This window comes from Giraffa tippelskirchi, chromosome 2 (assembly GCF_054371585.1).
Source record: "Giraffa tippelskirchi isolate mGirTip1 chromosome 2, T2T-mGirTip1v1.2.pri, whole genome shotgun sequence".
In the NCBI taxonomy this organism is placed as follows: Eukaryota; Metazoa; Chordata; class Mammalia; order Artiodactyla; family Giraffidae; genus Giraffa; species Giraffa tippelskirchi.
The window spans coordinates 211,191,304-211,207,413 of record NC_137276.1 but is presented as its reverse complement, the minus strand read 5'-3'; the positions used below and the strand labels follow the sequence as shown (position 1 = coordinate 211,207,413).

The 16,110-nt window shown below is 37.2% G+C and overlaps 1 protein-coding gene across 6 annotated transcripts in view; it reads left to right on the top strand.

Annotated features, from left to right (window-relative positions):
• The window catches only part of LOC145539140 (uncharacterized), a 526,738-nt gene that overhangs the window by 184,982 nt on the left and 325,646 nt on the right, over positions 1 to 16,110 (top strand). The window contains exon 4 of one of the 6 annotated variants that reach the window (XM_081572668.1): positions 1,616 to 1,802. The exons of the other annotated variants lie outside the window; for them this stretch is intronic. Within the exon in view, the coding sequence (XP_081428794.1) occupies positions 1,771 to 1,802 (32 nt within the window). The 5' untranslated portion in view covers positions 1,616 to 1,770. The remainder of the gene's footprint in view (positions 1 to 1,615; positions 1,803 to 16,110) is intronic. 6 annotated transcript variants of the gene reach the window in all.

Sequence of the window (16,110 nt, the reverse complement as noted above, 5' to 3'; positions counted from 1 at the left end):
TTACACTAATTTCATTTGTCTGCTCTGCAGACCCACTTCACTTTCTTAGTTACCATGAATGTGGATGAGGCTGATTTTCATGGTGTGGTCTTGAGAGGAGGAATTTGGGGGGTATTAAGGGAAAATCATTTTACATTTTCAGTTCATCCATATCCTAGTTAGTAGACATGAGCTTGCTTTTCTCAATGAGCTCACCAGTGAACTATAATAATGGAACAAGAGAGTTGTAAATAGGTGCCTCCATAGTCTTAGAGTACCAGCTACTGTCATTTTGACACCCACCATGCCCCACTTCCTCCACATAACTCTGTGTGTATGTGCTCAGTTGTGTCTGACCCCATGAACAGTACCCCATGGACTGACCCCATGGACCATAGCCCACCAGGCTCCTCTGTCCATGGGATTCTCCAGGCAAGAACACTGGAAGTGGGTTGCCATGCCCTCCAGGAGATCTTCCCAACCCAGTGATCAAACTCGCATCTTCTGTGTCTCCAGCATTGGCAGGCAGATTCTTTACCACTGTGCCACCTGGGAAGCTCCTGTATAATTTGGGAGACTTTCAATTCTGTTGCCACGTAGTTCTTGCCTCTGAAACTGTGCATGAGTCTTTGATTTCAGGAGTGGTGGTAGGCAGAGGGATGAGAGAGGGCAGAGATATTACCAGATCTGTACCCACAAGGCTACTACAAAGACTTGAAATTATGTCAACAAATTGTGAGGTTGCACAGGTTGATTTCATGTCCTTTAAGCTTTTTTAAGTTTTTTGTCTTTATTTCATATAATTTTGTCTGAGCACTTCTAGATGTGCAGTTAATACTGAAGATGCATTTCTTATCTGTGCATTTTCCCATTTTGTCCACCAATCTTTATCTTTCATCTCTGTCCTAACTCATCTCAAAATTACTTTCTTACAGAGTTATTCATTTAGCCTGGCTTGATGTTCTTGATAACTTTATTTCTGTAGCATTCAAAAATGAATTTTGAGCTATATTGAGCTCTGTATTAATTAACTTACATGTTATCTCCCTGTGTGGATTTTGGTTATTGTTTTAATGTAGGTTCCTGTGTGTGTATAAGTAGTTTCATCAAGAGTCCCTGAAGTTAAGGACTATGCCATAGATTTATTATATCTTCCTGTGTCTCTGTACTGTCCTTTTCTCAATAAAGAAACATTGCTGGCTGACAGCCCAGGATCAGAACACAGAAGCCTCTTCGTAGAAATGTCTTTTAATAGGATACGTGAGTAAATGTGCTTTAGAGAGAGCTGGGGGATGTACTGGGGATTCCCCTAGATGGCTCTTTCAGTCCTGGTCTCATTCCTCCTGAATCCACATGAAGTTGCTTGTCTACTGCGTCAGCTGCCAGCCATCAAGGACATCCTGGAAATTCCAAACTCTGGTTATTTGGCCTTTCGTTCCTTTGTTTCAGAGCTTACATGCTGCCAACGATTTCCACAAATGTGACAGTTTGTGAGTGTTAATATTACTCAAATTAAAATGCCTGCCTGTTGTCTTGCACTGAATCCTCACTGACTTCCTGCAGAGTCCAACAACTGGGCTGTGAAAAGTTCCCCAAAGTGTGCAGATGTTTAATGTCTCTCACTTATTCCCTGCAGCATTCAAATGACAGATCACAGCAAATCAGAGGATGAAATGTCAAAACAGACACTGAAAACTTCAGGAAAATTCAAAAGACCAAAACCTTCCTGACTTGTGTTCTCTAAACTGGTTCCTGGAAGAGACAGCATGATTAACCTGGGCCACCACTGAAATGCCAATGAGCAGGAAGTTGAAAATCCTCAGGCAAGCCTTTCTGAAAAATGGCCAAATGGAAATCCTAGGAGGGTTGTGAACATGAATCAAATATTTCTTGGTAATCTGTTATTATGCACCAGGCATTGTACTGGGAACTTACAGAGAACTGTCTAATTTTATTCAATCAAATCTCCCTGTATGTGAAATTTGTTTTTTCTCTTTCCTATCTGGGCTGTGTCTTTTCCTGAGTGAGTAACCAGAGCAGTCGTTGAGAAGAAATATATTAGGATCCTCAAAAGTTTTTATTTTACTACATGTAGGCCCTTTAATACAATGGAGAATGAGAGGACTGCAGCCTAAAACAGCCTGCAAGATAAAGTTAATGACCAAAAATCATTTAATCAGAAAGATACCAGACATTATAACTCACGTCATAACAATGTATCTTTTGAGCGAGACTCACCATCATAAATGATATAGTTTTCTTATATGATTTATTTTTTAAAAATTATCTTTATTTAAAAAAAGGACAAATTTGTAAAGAATGTGAAGCAAAAATAAGATATTGAAAAACATTTCAACACAGAGACAGCAACATCTAACAATGTCTAGCCAGCTCTTGCTACATAATATCCATTTTAAAGTTCGCAAGTTTAAAATAAGAATCATTTAAATTCACTCATATGCCTACAAGCCAGCTTGGGATAAATGATCTAGGCTGGATCAGGCTGAGTTTGATTCTAAACTCAGGATGATAAGTTGGATGGATAGTGCTCCTCCACATGTTACTCATTCCCTTGGAGCAGTGGGAAAGTTAGGGCACAATCTTCTCATTGCATGGACAGAGGTGCAAGAGAGCATGTAGATTTCAGGCAAGCACATTTCAAGTCTTTGCTTGCATCACGTCTTCTAATGACCTATAGGGCAATGTTAATCATATGGCCAATTCTAAAATCAATGTGACAGTGAAATAAATATACTATTCCATAGTGGGAAGGGGTCTTTCCAGCTGGCGCTAGAGGAAAAGAACCCGTTTGCCAATGCAGGAGACATAAGAGATGCGGGTTCGATCTCTGAGACAGGAAGATTCCCTGGAGGAGGGCATGGCAACCCACTCCAGTATTCTTGCCTGGAGAATCCCTTGGACAGAGGAGCCTGCTGGGCTGCAGTTCATAGGGTCACGAAGAGTTAGACTTGACTGAAGTGACTGAGCATGCACATAGTGGGAAGCAGTGGGGAAGCAAAGATATCCTGAATAGTAATTCAATGTATTTCTTTTTATAAGTGCTTCATGATTTTACAGATAATACAAATATTCTAGTGAAAACTTTTTTTTTTTCAATGTGCTAATTTAGCTAAAGGCTCTAGACCTTTCCATGCAGTACAGAAATGACCTCATAGCTTTTTGACTAAATTCTACTTATATTTCCAAGCTTCCTCAGCATCATTTCCTCAAGGAATATAGGGCTAAGTGCCTCTCTCCATCTTTAATGTAGCTCTTAGCATATTATTTTCAAATTTTCTAATCACATATTTCTGTCACAGCTGACAGAAATCTTCTCCAGGGCAAGTTTCAGGTCTTAATTCTAGATACTTAGTATTTGGTGAGTTGAAATGAAAGCACATAGCCTATGTGTGTCCTTTCCTTGTCTTGTTATTGATCATCATTTTCCAAGAGGTTTAAGGGAACATCTGTACAATATTTCAATTGATAATAACTATACCTCCCATCTGCATAGGGCTTTAGATTTTATAAGCTGTGTCTATAGTCACCTAATTTGAGACTAGAAACTGCTGTCTGTCTTTACTTCTCATATTTTCACTCATCTCTGTCATGATCCTCTATTAAATCTGTCCTTTGACTTTATTGTGCCTGTCCCTTGTCATTGTCTTTGATTCTATTATTGACAAGTAATGCTGGAAAAAAAATCACAAAGCTGTGAGCACTCTTTAGATTTTTGATCTTAGTAGGGCTCTGAAAGAAAGTCGTTTGTCATCTTTCATCTTGTCGACAATCTCTTCCATCTTCCAGTCTTTTCAGCTGCTACTGTAGTTCTTCATAGCAATTTTAGTGCTCTCACTCATATAGCCCACTTTATTTTCTAAATTATTGATAATTGCTTGGAAAAAAATTAGCTCTGAGGTCCTTATCAGAAGAATGCATACAGCTTCCCAGACACTCCATTTTTGTTCTCCCTGCTTCTTTGACACTATTTTCCTTGTCCTTGAATCCCAAAGCCTATCCTCCCTCTCAGATCTTCATCTATGATTAGTTCATTTTCTTTTTTTCCTAGTATATACTTTTAAAACACTCCAGTCAATAAACTATGATCGTTTCTTCATATGTTACCCATTAGAAAATGGGCACCTGTTCATGATCATTATAAGACCTGCAGTTCCCGTTACACATTTTATGTCCTTCCCATAGCAGTTAAGTCTCTACTGCCCCAGCTGGGATGTGGTCTAGAGTAAGATGGAATGATAATCCCTTCCTTGGTGTTGGGTGCATGGCCAGAGGATGAGTTGATTAGTAAGTGCAGAAATGGAGAAATATGTCTGTTTAATCTTTGAGGACAGAGGTGCCTGTGCCAAAGTTTGAATCAAGGGATAAATGGTTACTGAAGACAGGTAGAAAGCATGGTAGGGTATGATGCACTGGATTATCAGGCTAGTTGTTGGTGAATATTTGAGAGCTATAGCCACTTGTAGGGTATTAGGCACTTCTTTTATCAGACTATGTATAGGCATCACAACTTATCCATTACAAGACAAGGCTCAGTTAGCACTGAGTTGTGCATAATACTTTGACTGTTGACCAACTGACTGAGCATGACAGGTATAATTATTTCCTTTTAAAAAAATTTTATTTTATTGAAGTACAGTTGATTTATAATGTGTGAATTTCTGTTATATAGCAAAGGGATTCCTTTTGATATTCTGTTCCATGATGGTTTATCACGGGATGTTGAACACAGTTTCCTGTGTTATATAGTAGGACCTTTTTGTTTACCCATTCCTTTCTTTAAAATAAATATAATTAGTACTTGATTCAAAGACTCAAAACAAGAGCATGAAGAGGCCCACACTCAAATTCCAGTCTTTATTCAAGATAATTTTTTCCCATTATCATTTGGAACTAAGTTTTGAATTTATTCTAGAGGAAACTCTATCAATTCAATGAAACTTTCTATCATCCTTTCCACTTTCCAGAAATATTTTATGATCTTAAATAAATATGGTAGGCAAATCTCAAGAATGGCAAGATCTGTTATGAAAAACGCTATACTCTCACAAAAAGTTCACAGTAGGCCCATAAGTATATAGCCACACATTGACCTGGATCCATCTCCTTCTTTAGGACGAATTTTAGAACTTAATCTCATTGGCAGATAGAGGCATACAATTTCAAAGCCAAAATGCTTTGTTTTATCCACTTGATTTGTTCCAGGAAGACCATTTCTTTTCTATCAGCTGTATCTCTCTTTTGTTTTCCTGACTTTCATTCTTTTTTAATCACAAAGATCTCATCTGTGAGTGATTGTTAATTCAGTTCAGTTCAGTCACTCAGTCATGTCCGACTCTTTGCGACCCCGTGAACTGCAGCATTCCAGGCCTCCCTATCCATCACCAACTCCCAGAGTTTACTCAAACTCCTGTCCATTGAGTCAGTGATGCCATCCAACCATCTCATCCTCTGTTGTCCCCTTCTCTTCCTCCCTTCAATCTTTCCCAGCATCAGGGTCTTTTCAAATGAGTCAGCTCTTCGCATCAGATGGCCAAAGTATTGAAGTTTCAGCTTCAACATCAGTCCTTCCAATGAACATTCAGGACTGTTTTTTCACAATTTTTAGAAAGGACATAGTGATACAATAATTTGACTTATGTTATGTTTTAAGAAAGGGGAATGAAACTCCATGTTATTTGTTGAAACATTTCCTTTTGCCTGAAATGCTGTGTCATTCTGAGAAACTTGACAAAACTTCATTCAATTTTTCAAACAAATTCAAACGACTTCTCCTTTCCCCACTCAAGGAATCTCTCTCTTAGTTCAAACTACCATTCAGAATGCTTTACATTTCATTCAACTAAATCATCTGTTTATCTGCTTTCCATGTAGACCTTTCTTTCCTCCTAAATGTCATGTCCTAGTTTTGTGCAGCCAGCACTTATTACTTTTTTGTTGAATAAATGGCTGAGGGCTGAAGTTTCAAGGGGATTATTAGGAGGTAAGGAGGGAGGAAAACTGATGAGACCCAACTAATATCCATAGTGAATTTGTATGCCACATAAAATCACAGCCATCATTGTTAGGAGCCTGGAAAATACAAAGAACTGGAATGAAGACATTGGTTTTCCTCCTGAAGTGATCACCTGCTGACTGCAGCATTCTAGAAAAATAGGTAAAAAAAAAAAAAAATCAATTTTGAGTTAATGTGCTGAGGGTAGGAGTGGAGAACAATGCTTACTTCAGTCACTAAAGCTGATTGAGAGCGTGATCAGTGCTCAGGGCAGAAAATCACTCCAAATTACCTGAAAACTTATTATTATCCAAGCCCTAAATAAGGCTGAGTTTAATGCAATAGGAAGTATCTTTTAAATAGATTCGCTTATCTATCCATCTGCCTTGATCTAATTTACAATTTGTAATTATAAGCATTTCATTAATCAGTTAACAAGGCATATTTATAAGGCACGTTATCATAGGCTACAATGGTAAGCTGTCTTATATTAAAGCCAGTCTTGATATCTGAGCAAGGAAAGGCTAAGGCTGTTGATTTCAGTGCTTGGTTTTATAGTAAAGAATTGGACTGGGAATTAGATTTAAGATGTAAATCAACCATTATGTAAATAAATGCTTTAGTTTATTATTAACAGTTTAAAGAAGTGAATTGTGGATTGAGTCTAGATGATATATGATAGATGCAACATGAATATCAACATTTAAAAAATGCAGGCAGTAGGAGAACATGATTCAGTAATTAATCTTTCATGCTAGTATGTTGGCTTCCTGTCTTTGTCATCTTTGAGAAATGTGATCATAATTTCTTTCTATTTGTAAGAGAAAAGCTTTAAAACATTTTATAAGGGAAATGATATAATTTTTAAGCTCTTAGAAGCATTTACAATCAAGTATTCTATATATTTAAGTTACTGAATAAGCATTTTGGAAATGATGATGATGTAATTCTAGTTTCCTGAACCTGTGAATTTCAGGTCCAAAGTATGTGACCAAAGGTGAGTAATTATCTCAAAGCAAATGGATGCTCTTTCAATATAATTCCACATAAACTTCTTTTCTTGTTCTGAAAGTCTGCTGATACAGTGATAATTTAGAATCTCTGTGTTAGTATGGGAGTTAATTCAAGTTCTCATTCATTGAATTGAGTAAAAGCCAAATCTTAGTCTTTTGAATGGTTTTCTATTATTAGATTTTTCACCTTTTTCTGTCTTTCTGAGCCAAAATACAGTTTTCAGGCACTCTTTACCTAATCTTACATTGACCATCTCATTAAATGTGGAAAATATTATCAGAAGAGTAATCAATGTCTGCTGAAACTCCCATGCCCTGACAGCTAATCCAGAACTTCCTGATTCAATAACAAATCTTACCTGATAATTTTAACCCTACTAGCATTTTCAAGGGAGCCAGAAACATGTAAATCTGATTTTATATTTTCTATCCAGCAGCGTTGCATATGATTATCCTCTAGTGCCTGCAGTTTTAGCAAAAATATTGATTAGCTTTCAAATAATGCTACGGCCAGTAAAATGCTGAATTTTGCTGCAGGTAAAATGTGTCCTGTCAAATAATAATCAACAGCCAATTCACCTGTGTATTTGAGGAAAGAATTCACATTTGGCTGGTCATAAACCAACATAGATATTAACATTGATCTGAGTATTTCTTACTTGTTTTGAACACTTATCACACACATTTTCAGAAACATCTTGACATTGAATATTTATTCACATTAATATCACTTTTCCTTCAATTAAAAGCTATCCTAAAGACAATTATCACCTTCCTGCTGTTCATTTTCCCAACTATGATGCAAAAGGGCCAAGTTTTAAAGCCATATTGAACGTATTTTCAAGTCCAACTAGTACATACTGAAGAATGTTACAACATTATCTCAGCCCCAGCTTCAGGGGAAGGTCACAGAGGAAAGAAAGAGCCTTTCTGGAGCCTGGATTCTGGTGATGAACTAGCTTGGGGTTGCAAGGGACTCACTTTGCCGTCAGATTTCAGTCAGTACAAAGTGAAGGCTCTCCACTAGACTATCTACAAGGTCATTTCCAGTTCCAGGGAGAAAAAGTAAAAACCCAGAAATCCTAATTTTCAAAACACTTGACTCTGCCTCACTTTTAAAAATTATTTTATTACTTTTTAAACTTTTTATTTCTTATTAGAATATAGTCGATGAAGCATGTTGTGGTAGTTTCAAGCAGACGGCAAAGGGAGTCGGCCACACGTATACACGTATCCATTCTCCCCCAGACTCCCCTCTCATCCAGGCTGCCACATAACATTGAGCAGGGTTCCCTAGGCTATACAATAGGACCTTGTTGGTTATCCATTTAAATAAAGCAGTGTGTACATGTTGATCCTAAACTCCCTATCTCTTTCCCTCATCTTTACCTCTTTCTGCCTCACTTTTTCTATTAAATTATTTGGTATGTTTTAGGAATTGCCATTTAATTAGTGATTCCCAGTCTTCAGCCCCCATTGACTTGCTTATAACAGCCTACTTCTTCATGACCTTTTCTTTCTAACTTGAGCAAAACATAAACAGATTCCATGTGTTATATAAGGGAATAAATATGGGGACAAACTAAACCCCTAACATCTAGTACTCATAATTAAGACCTCCTCTCAGAAAGGCAAAGCTGTGCTTTGAGGCTCTGTTTTGATAATCCAGAAATGTGGAGAGTGATGTGTAGGGGTGAAATTTATAGATAAACTACACAATTAATTCACATAGTACAACCAAGTTGGAACCTTTACTTTTCCAAAGCTTTTGGATAAAGCCCTGAATTACTATGATTTTACTTCTAGAGAATAGAACAATTTCTTAATATTATAAGCTGTTTCATTAAATAGCACTTAATACCACCAATAAACTATATCACAGATGGATAAGCAAAGAATATAGATTTAGGACAGCTTATGACCTTGTCATTATCAGGTACAAAAGAAGGAAGCAATTTCTTTGTGTATAATTGCATTTAAGTTTTATGTCATAACAGTTGAAATGAGAACGGTTAGTCATTTAAAGAGGTACTTTAAAGACTAATTTAATGACACATACTTGGACTATTTAAAGAGTCCTAAAAAGTAATAAAGGGAAGTTCTATTTGGAAAAACCCCTCACATCTTTGCATCCCATATCATAATCTATTACTACAGCTTTGTGCTGTATGAATAGATTTGTGTGGGTGGCTAGGAGGAGAGAAGGGACCGGCATTTACCTAGGGACCTTTTCATTTTAAAAAATTGAAAATGCTCTGTCACCAGAAATTAAGTTTAATTTAAATCACTTGATATCAAGTATCTAAAAACAATAAATTGAAAAGGGAGAAGAAAAGACAAAATGAGAGTAAGAAAAAGTGTCAAAGAGCTGAAAAATCCCTTTCAAGACAATCCAGCTGAAATTATGAAACTCTCAATATGGTACATTAGTAATTTAGGTTGTTACTCATGCACCAGTCACGCTTCAAATTATAACATGCACTCAGACAGCAATTGGCCCCAGGGTTATGGAACCGGATCTTTTCCCCTTGATTCTGATCTGATTTTCTGAGCGACCTGGAACAAACCTCAAGGAAATTTCTCAGAGAGACAGTTGGTGGGGTTGGTAAGATGGGGAGAAAAAGGGAAGGATGGGAGGTGGTGGAAGGTTGGGGGTGAGGGAGAATATGCGGAGCGCAGAGAAAAGCTGAAAGGGGGATGAGAACAGCTGAGAAGCAGGGTATGATTGGAACAAAAGGAAAGTGATCCACATGCTTTTGGGTTCTTGACATCTATACATTCCAAAAAAAGATTTAGAAAAGAAAGTAACTTGGAGACTGGAAGTTCAGCAATTTCTTCCTAGAAACTATTTATCATCTTGTTGTTGTTGTTGTTGAGTCACTCAGTCATGTCCGACTCTTTGCGACCCCATGGACTGCAGCTCTCCAGGCTTTTCTGTCCTTCACCATCTCCCAGAGCTTTCTCAAACTTACATCCGTTGAGTCGGTAATGCCATCCAACCATCTTGTCCTCTGTTATCCCCTTCTCCTCCTGACTTCAATCTTTCCCAGCATCAGGGTCTTTTACCGTCTTGGAAATTAGGAAATTCAGCTTAGTTGAAGTCACCATTATTATTTTTCTGGAAATGTGAGCCCCTACTATAACTTGTTTATGGCTTATAAATGCTATTTTCACCATCACAGCTTTTCACTACTTCCATTTAGTCAAAATTTTGTTGGTAGGACACTGTAAAACACAGGCATGAGATTTTGCGGGTTTGGTTCCAGACCATTGCAATAAAGCAAATATCACAGCAAAGAGAGTCACACAAATTTTTAGATTTCCCAGTGCCTATATAAGTTATGTGTACACTCTTCTGTAGTCATTAAGCTTGTGATAGCATTATGTCTAAAAACATAAGGTATATACCATAAGCAAAAATACTTTATTGCTAAAACAGGCTAATATCAGCTGAGCCCTCAGCGAGTCATAATGTTTTCTGGTGGAGGGTCCTGCCTGGATGTTGATGGATGTTGATCAGGGTGGTGTTGCCGAAGATTAGAGTGGCTGTGGCAATTTCTTATAATCAGACAACAATGAAGTTTGCCTCATTGATTGGCTCTCCCTTTTAGGAATGATTTTTCTGTAGTGTGCAAGGCCGTTTGATAGCATTTTATCCATAGTAGAACTTCTTTCAAAATTAGAGTTGCACTCAAATGCTGTTTCTGTTTTGTCAACTGTGTGCATGCTAAGTCACTTCAGTCATGTCTGAGTCCTTGTGACCCCATGGATTGTAGCCCGCCAGGCTTCTCTGTCCATGGGATTCTCCAGGCAAGAATACTGAAGTGGATTGCCATGCTCTCCTCCAGGGGATCTTCCTGACCCAAGGACTGAACCAGCGTCTCCGGCATCTCCCACATTGGCAGGTGGATTCTTTACCACTAGCACCACCCAAGAAGCCCATCAACTAAGTTTATGTAATCTCAATCCTTTGCTGTCATTTCAGTGATCTTCACACTTTCTTCACCAGGAGTAGTTTTTATCTCAAGCAACTGATGTGTAATACCTTAAACAAACAAACAAACAAAACCAGCAGCAAACTTAATTGGGCATTTATTTGTTGGTAAATAAAATAGGTTTTATTCTTACAATATTTAACTCTAAAAAATTGGGTGAGATAAGTTTTTTTTTAATTTATTTATTTTAATTGGAGTCTAATTACTTTACAATATTGTAGTGGTTTTTGCCATACATTGACATGAATCAGCCATGGGTTTACATGTGTTCCCCATCCTGAACCTCCCTCCTATGTCCCTCCCCATCCCTCTGGGTCATCCCAGTGCACCAGCCTTGAGCACCCTGTCTCATGCGTTGAACCAGGACAAATTGTATTTGAAAAGGCATGACCAGTCTTGTCAATCATGTTTTGAAAAAATATAATTTCTCTTAATTTCTTTCTTCCCATACCTTCTCACTCCTTACCTCCAGAAGTATACTCTGAAAACTTTCAATGTTTATATATATAATGTATATTTATTGTCCAAAATTCAGAGATTTATTTTTTAAAATGTACCCATTCTCTCACTACCCAGAGGTATATAGTGGAGGCATTTTGGTATATCTTGTTTCAGTAATGTGTCTATGTATTTCATCATCACACAATTGTATCCTTCGGTATATACAGATGTATATCAGGGCTTATTTCTTGTCTTTGCATCATGATCATGCACTTGCAGAGGTGCATTTCCATAGGTTAAGGGACATCTTCTGGGAATTGAGGTGATGAAGAGCCCATCACACTCAGTAAGTCAGTGGAAGGGGGATGCAGGCAGATTGAGGGATGAATGTTAAATGCAGAAACCGCAGATAACTGAGTGATGCTGGTAATAGGCAAGGTTGAAGTGACTAATCTAGACTAGGGTTTGTAGATTTATGGCTTGCCAGCCACATCTGACCTGCACATGCTTTGGTTCAGTTCATAGCATTTTTTTAGTCGAGTTACTGGCCAACACTTCTAAATTGGTGAATTTCACATATGAGACCTGATGTGACATTTTGGAAAAGCCAGAAGAATTGGCAGTGAAGGGCCACATTGCTACATGGCAAATATTTCCTGGAGACGATAGTAGATAGTCAGTGAGATGGAGGGTGCTCTTGTCTCCTGGGCAACTTGGCTTCTACAGGTCTTTGACTGGGCAAAACTAGGGGCCAGTCTAGATGCAGTTTTAAAAATAATTATTTATTTATTGTTGTTATTTTTTATGAGAGTGTTAACATCTCCTAGAGACTTACTAGATAAGACAGAGCAGGAATCTTGTTTTTTTTTCTATGTGGCCATCACGTCTTACTGATTTACATTAGAGATTCTCAGTTCATACCTGAAAACTGGCCACATACTCTGATGGACAGGAAATTTTAGTCTAAAATATCATAGCCTAGGATATGATAAATTGAAAATACATTTGACAATATTAATTTCCAGATGAACGACTTAGCAGCAATAACAAGTTAGAGCGTCCATGAAGTTTCCATACTTATTAGCTGAACTGAGAAGCCTTGTTGAAAATGATTTTCATTTCAACAAAAACTCTAGTGTTTTATATGCAACCTGCCAGAAGAATAGATCTTCTTTTCATGCTGGGCATCTATGGATGGTGGGGGTAAAGAGTAAAGCAGAAGGGCTATTAAAAATAGTAATTTGTAAGCAGTAGAGCAGTGGTGACCTTTGTATCAAATGTTAACATCTAGTCCTTCTGAGATGAAGATCATATTCCCAAGCAAATAAAGGTATTCATTCAGAGTGAACTATGGAGTTTCTGTACTGCTTTATAACATCCAGACAAAGGAGGAATACAGGATATAAGACCAAAGAATACCCCATGGAGCCTTAGACATTACAAGCAATCTCATAGGAGTAATGGTTTTTAAAATCCACATATGGATAATGATTTGGAATAGCTGAAAACTTTCTCATGTCTAACAGCCCTCTTGACTCCTTCTAAAGTTTCATGCCTTCATGGTGGGGGAAGAGTGAACTAAGGGAGAAAGGGATTTTCTTTATATTCAAATCATTCATTTTGAATGCATACAATATGTTTTTCATTTCACATTTTGTGAAATCTACTTTGCTTTTTTTCAGCAGCCTTATTCTTGTAAGGAGAAACATAAAGGGGCTTTCTTTGGGACCACTGACCTTGACTTATTAGTTATCTAGGTCTCTGCTGAGTACCCTTTGTTTTTACTCTTACCAGATGCAGACATTAGAATTTAATGGGAACAGAAAGGTAAGGACTGAGAAGACAGGAGACAAGAGAGGAGGAGAGAGCACAATTTAGGTTGTAGAATGAGGCTAAGACGCTATGTCTGAGAAAGCATGGGACTTAGGGAGCTTTTTCTTTATTTTCACGTTGATAAGAACATATAAATATAAGGATAGCAATGCTGTATCCTTGCCTGGAAAATTCCATGGACAGAGGAACCTGGCAGGCTGCAGTCCATAGGGTCGCAAAGAGTCACACATGACTTGAGCACACACACACACATGGAGGGACTGAGAAACATCTACTTTGCTCAAAGTTAATTCCTTTGGATTCTGCTCAGGGTTATTTTTTTGCTTATATTCATGTCAATCATGGCATGTATTCAAGGTCAGGTGAATCAAATCTTTCAAGTTCTACAGGGCAGACTTTGTTCTTTCTGTATCATCTGAAGTGACCACAGCTACAGTGAAGATTTTATGCTAGCATTTTTTTTTCTGAGCCTATGTGTTTATTTTAAAATTTTTATTGGCATATAGTTGCTTTATAATGTTGTATTTCTACTGTACAGCAATTTCCTTGAGTATGGCCTGGAAGTATGCATTTTTGACAAGCTCTCTAGGTGATTCTTATGCATTTGAGAACCATTGACCAAAGTGGAAATTGAAAGTAAGATCTTAGAGACATGTTTAAAATAGGGAAAATAATAAATGTTTAAGCATAAGTTTTTTAATTGTGTTGACAATACTGAACATAATATAACTATGTATTTTTCTGTAATTTGAAGTGTATCCTTTTCATTACCTTCTCCTCTGTATGTTTTCTTTCAAGCACAAATCTTGCTTGCTAACGCTTTCAATTCCACCAAAATCCGAATGACAGTCTGTCAGTGACTTGAATTAGATTTAATTCGTCATCCAACGTTTCTATGTATTTTTTAAAATTTATTTCTTTTTAATTGAAGGATACTTACAATCTTACTTTGGTTTGTGCCATATATCAACATGGTGTATATATTTTTAAAAGGAAAAAAAAAAGTCTTTGCACCTATATCCATGTTTTGACTCATATAAGACAAACTCCTCTCTGCCTTGGTAATCTCTTTAGTGTCACTCAAAATAGACACAGAGTAAGGACTTCCAGGGGAGAGAAGACCCAGCTCTGTATACTTTATTTCTGCATCAATCACAGGCTACTTTGCAACATCACTGGATAGATACACTCATTAAATTAGTGCACATTATATGGTATTGCTTTAATTTTCTTTCCTTTCAAAAATGAAACATCCCAGAAATAACTTGCTGACTCTTTTCACTGGACTTGGTATTTTGTTATGTTCTTACCTCATTCTGCCAATGAAGAGACTCCCATCCCACTATTTGCTGTAACACTCAGACTTCCTGTCTGTTCCCAGTGTTGAGATGCTTTCATTCCTAGGCTTTCGTTTCATCCTTGGTTTGTGGAGCCCTGGCTCTGTTGATGATTAACCAACACAAATCTCTTTAAGTACCTGCAACAACACTTGTACATGAATAATAGCTCAGGTTCACTCAGTGTTAAATTAAAAATTGCCCAGTGATGGGTGCTTAAGAGGTTTTGAAATCTAATAAATGCTGAGAAATATGGTGTTCTTTAATGCTTTAACTGCTGTCATGCTGCTGTGCACGGCTGCCATGTGGCTCATAGTAGGTTCTGAACCCACCTGCCAGTCGGTAGTCAGAGGAAAGATTTCAGAAAAAACAGGTACTTGTGTGCATGCAATTCAATTATTGCTTGGGGAGATTGGTGTAATTTATATTCATATGTGGTACAATCTAATTACCTAGAAAGTAATAGTATCTTCTTGAAACTATTCAAAGAAAGGCAGAAAATAAAAAGCTCAGGGAAGTCTCAATGAATAGCTTGATGGGAAAGAAAAATAAGAGTCTGAACTAAAGCTTTATAACCTGTATGGATGTTTAGATATTCTTTTTAGTATTATTTGGGTATATATTATTCCATTTCATTCTTTGGTTTCTCAAATGCTGGTTAAAGTTAGTTTTATGATTCACCAATAGTTTTTTTTTATCTATAATATAAAATACACTGTTCTAGAGACTAAAGATTTCAGAGAGCCATGGGACATAATACAGAAGAATTCTTTGGAAAAAGATCAGTATTATTTTTCTCCACATTCTCTCCAGCATTCATCGTTTTTAAGATTTTTTGAGGATGATGATTCTGACTGGTGTGAGGTGATACCTCATTGTAGTTTTGATTTGGATTTCTCTAATAATTAGAAATGTTGAGCATCTTTTTATGTGTCTCTTGGCCATCTGTATGTCTTCTTTGGAGAAATGTCTCTTTACATCCTCTGCCAACTTTCTGATTGGGTTGGTTGTTTTTTTGATATTGAGATCCACAAAAGGGCTTCAAAGGCAGTCTAAAGACATCTTTAAAAACCTGTCTAAGTTGTTATTAGGTAATTCTTAGGCAATCATTTAGGAGTCACTATAGGTTTTTTGAGTTTATATAGCATTACCACTGCTGAGTTTTAGAAAGACAGATCTAGCAGTAAATGTATAAGAGAGTACTGGAGAGTTTGCTAGCATCCTATAGTTTAGATAAGAAATCTCCATTAGAGAAGATATGGAGAGTAGGAAAAACTGTTATAGTAGAATTCATTCAGAACATATTTGCTTTTTTCTGCTTTATTTATTTAAAAAAAATTTAATTCAATTTAAACAATTGATGAAAAATTGTTTTACAATATTGTGTTGATTTCTGCCGTATGACAACACAAATCAGTAATAACCCATTCCTCCCCTCTCTCCCCTTCCCCATCCCACTCCTTGAGGTTATCACAGAGCACTAATCTGGGCTCCCCGTG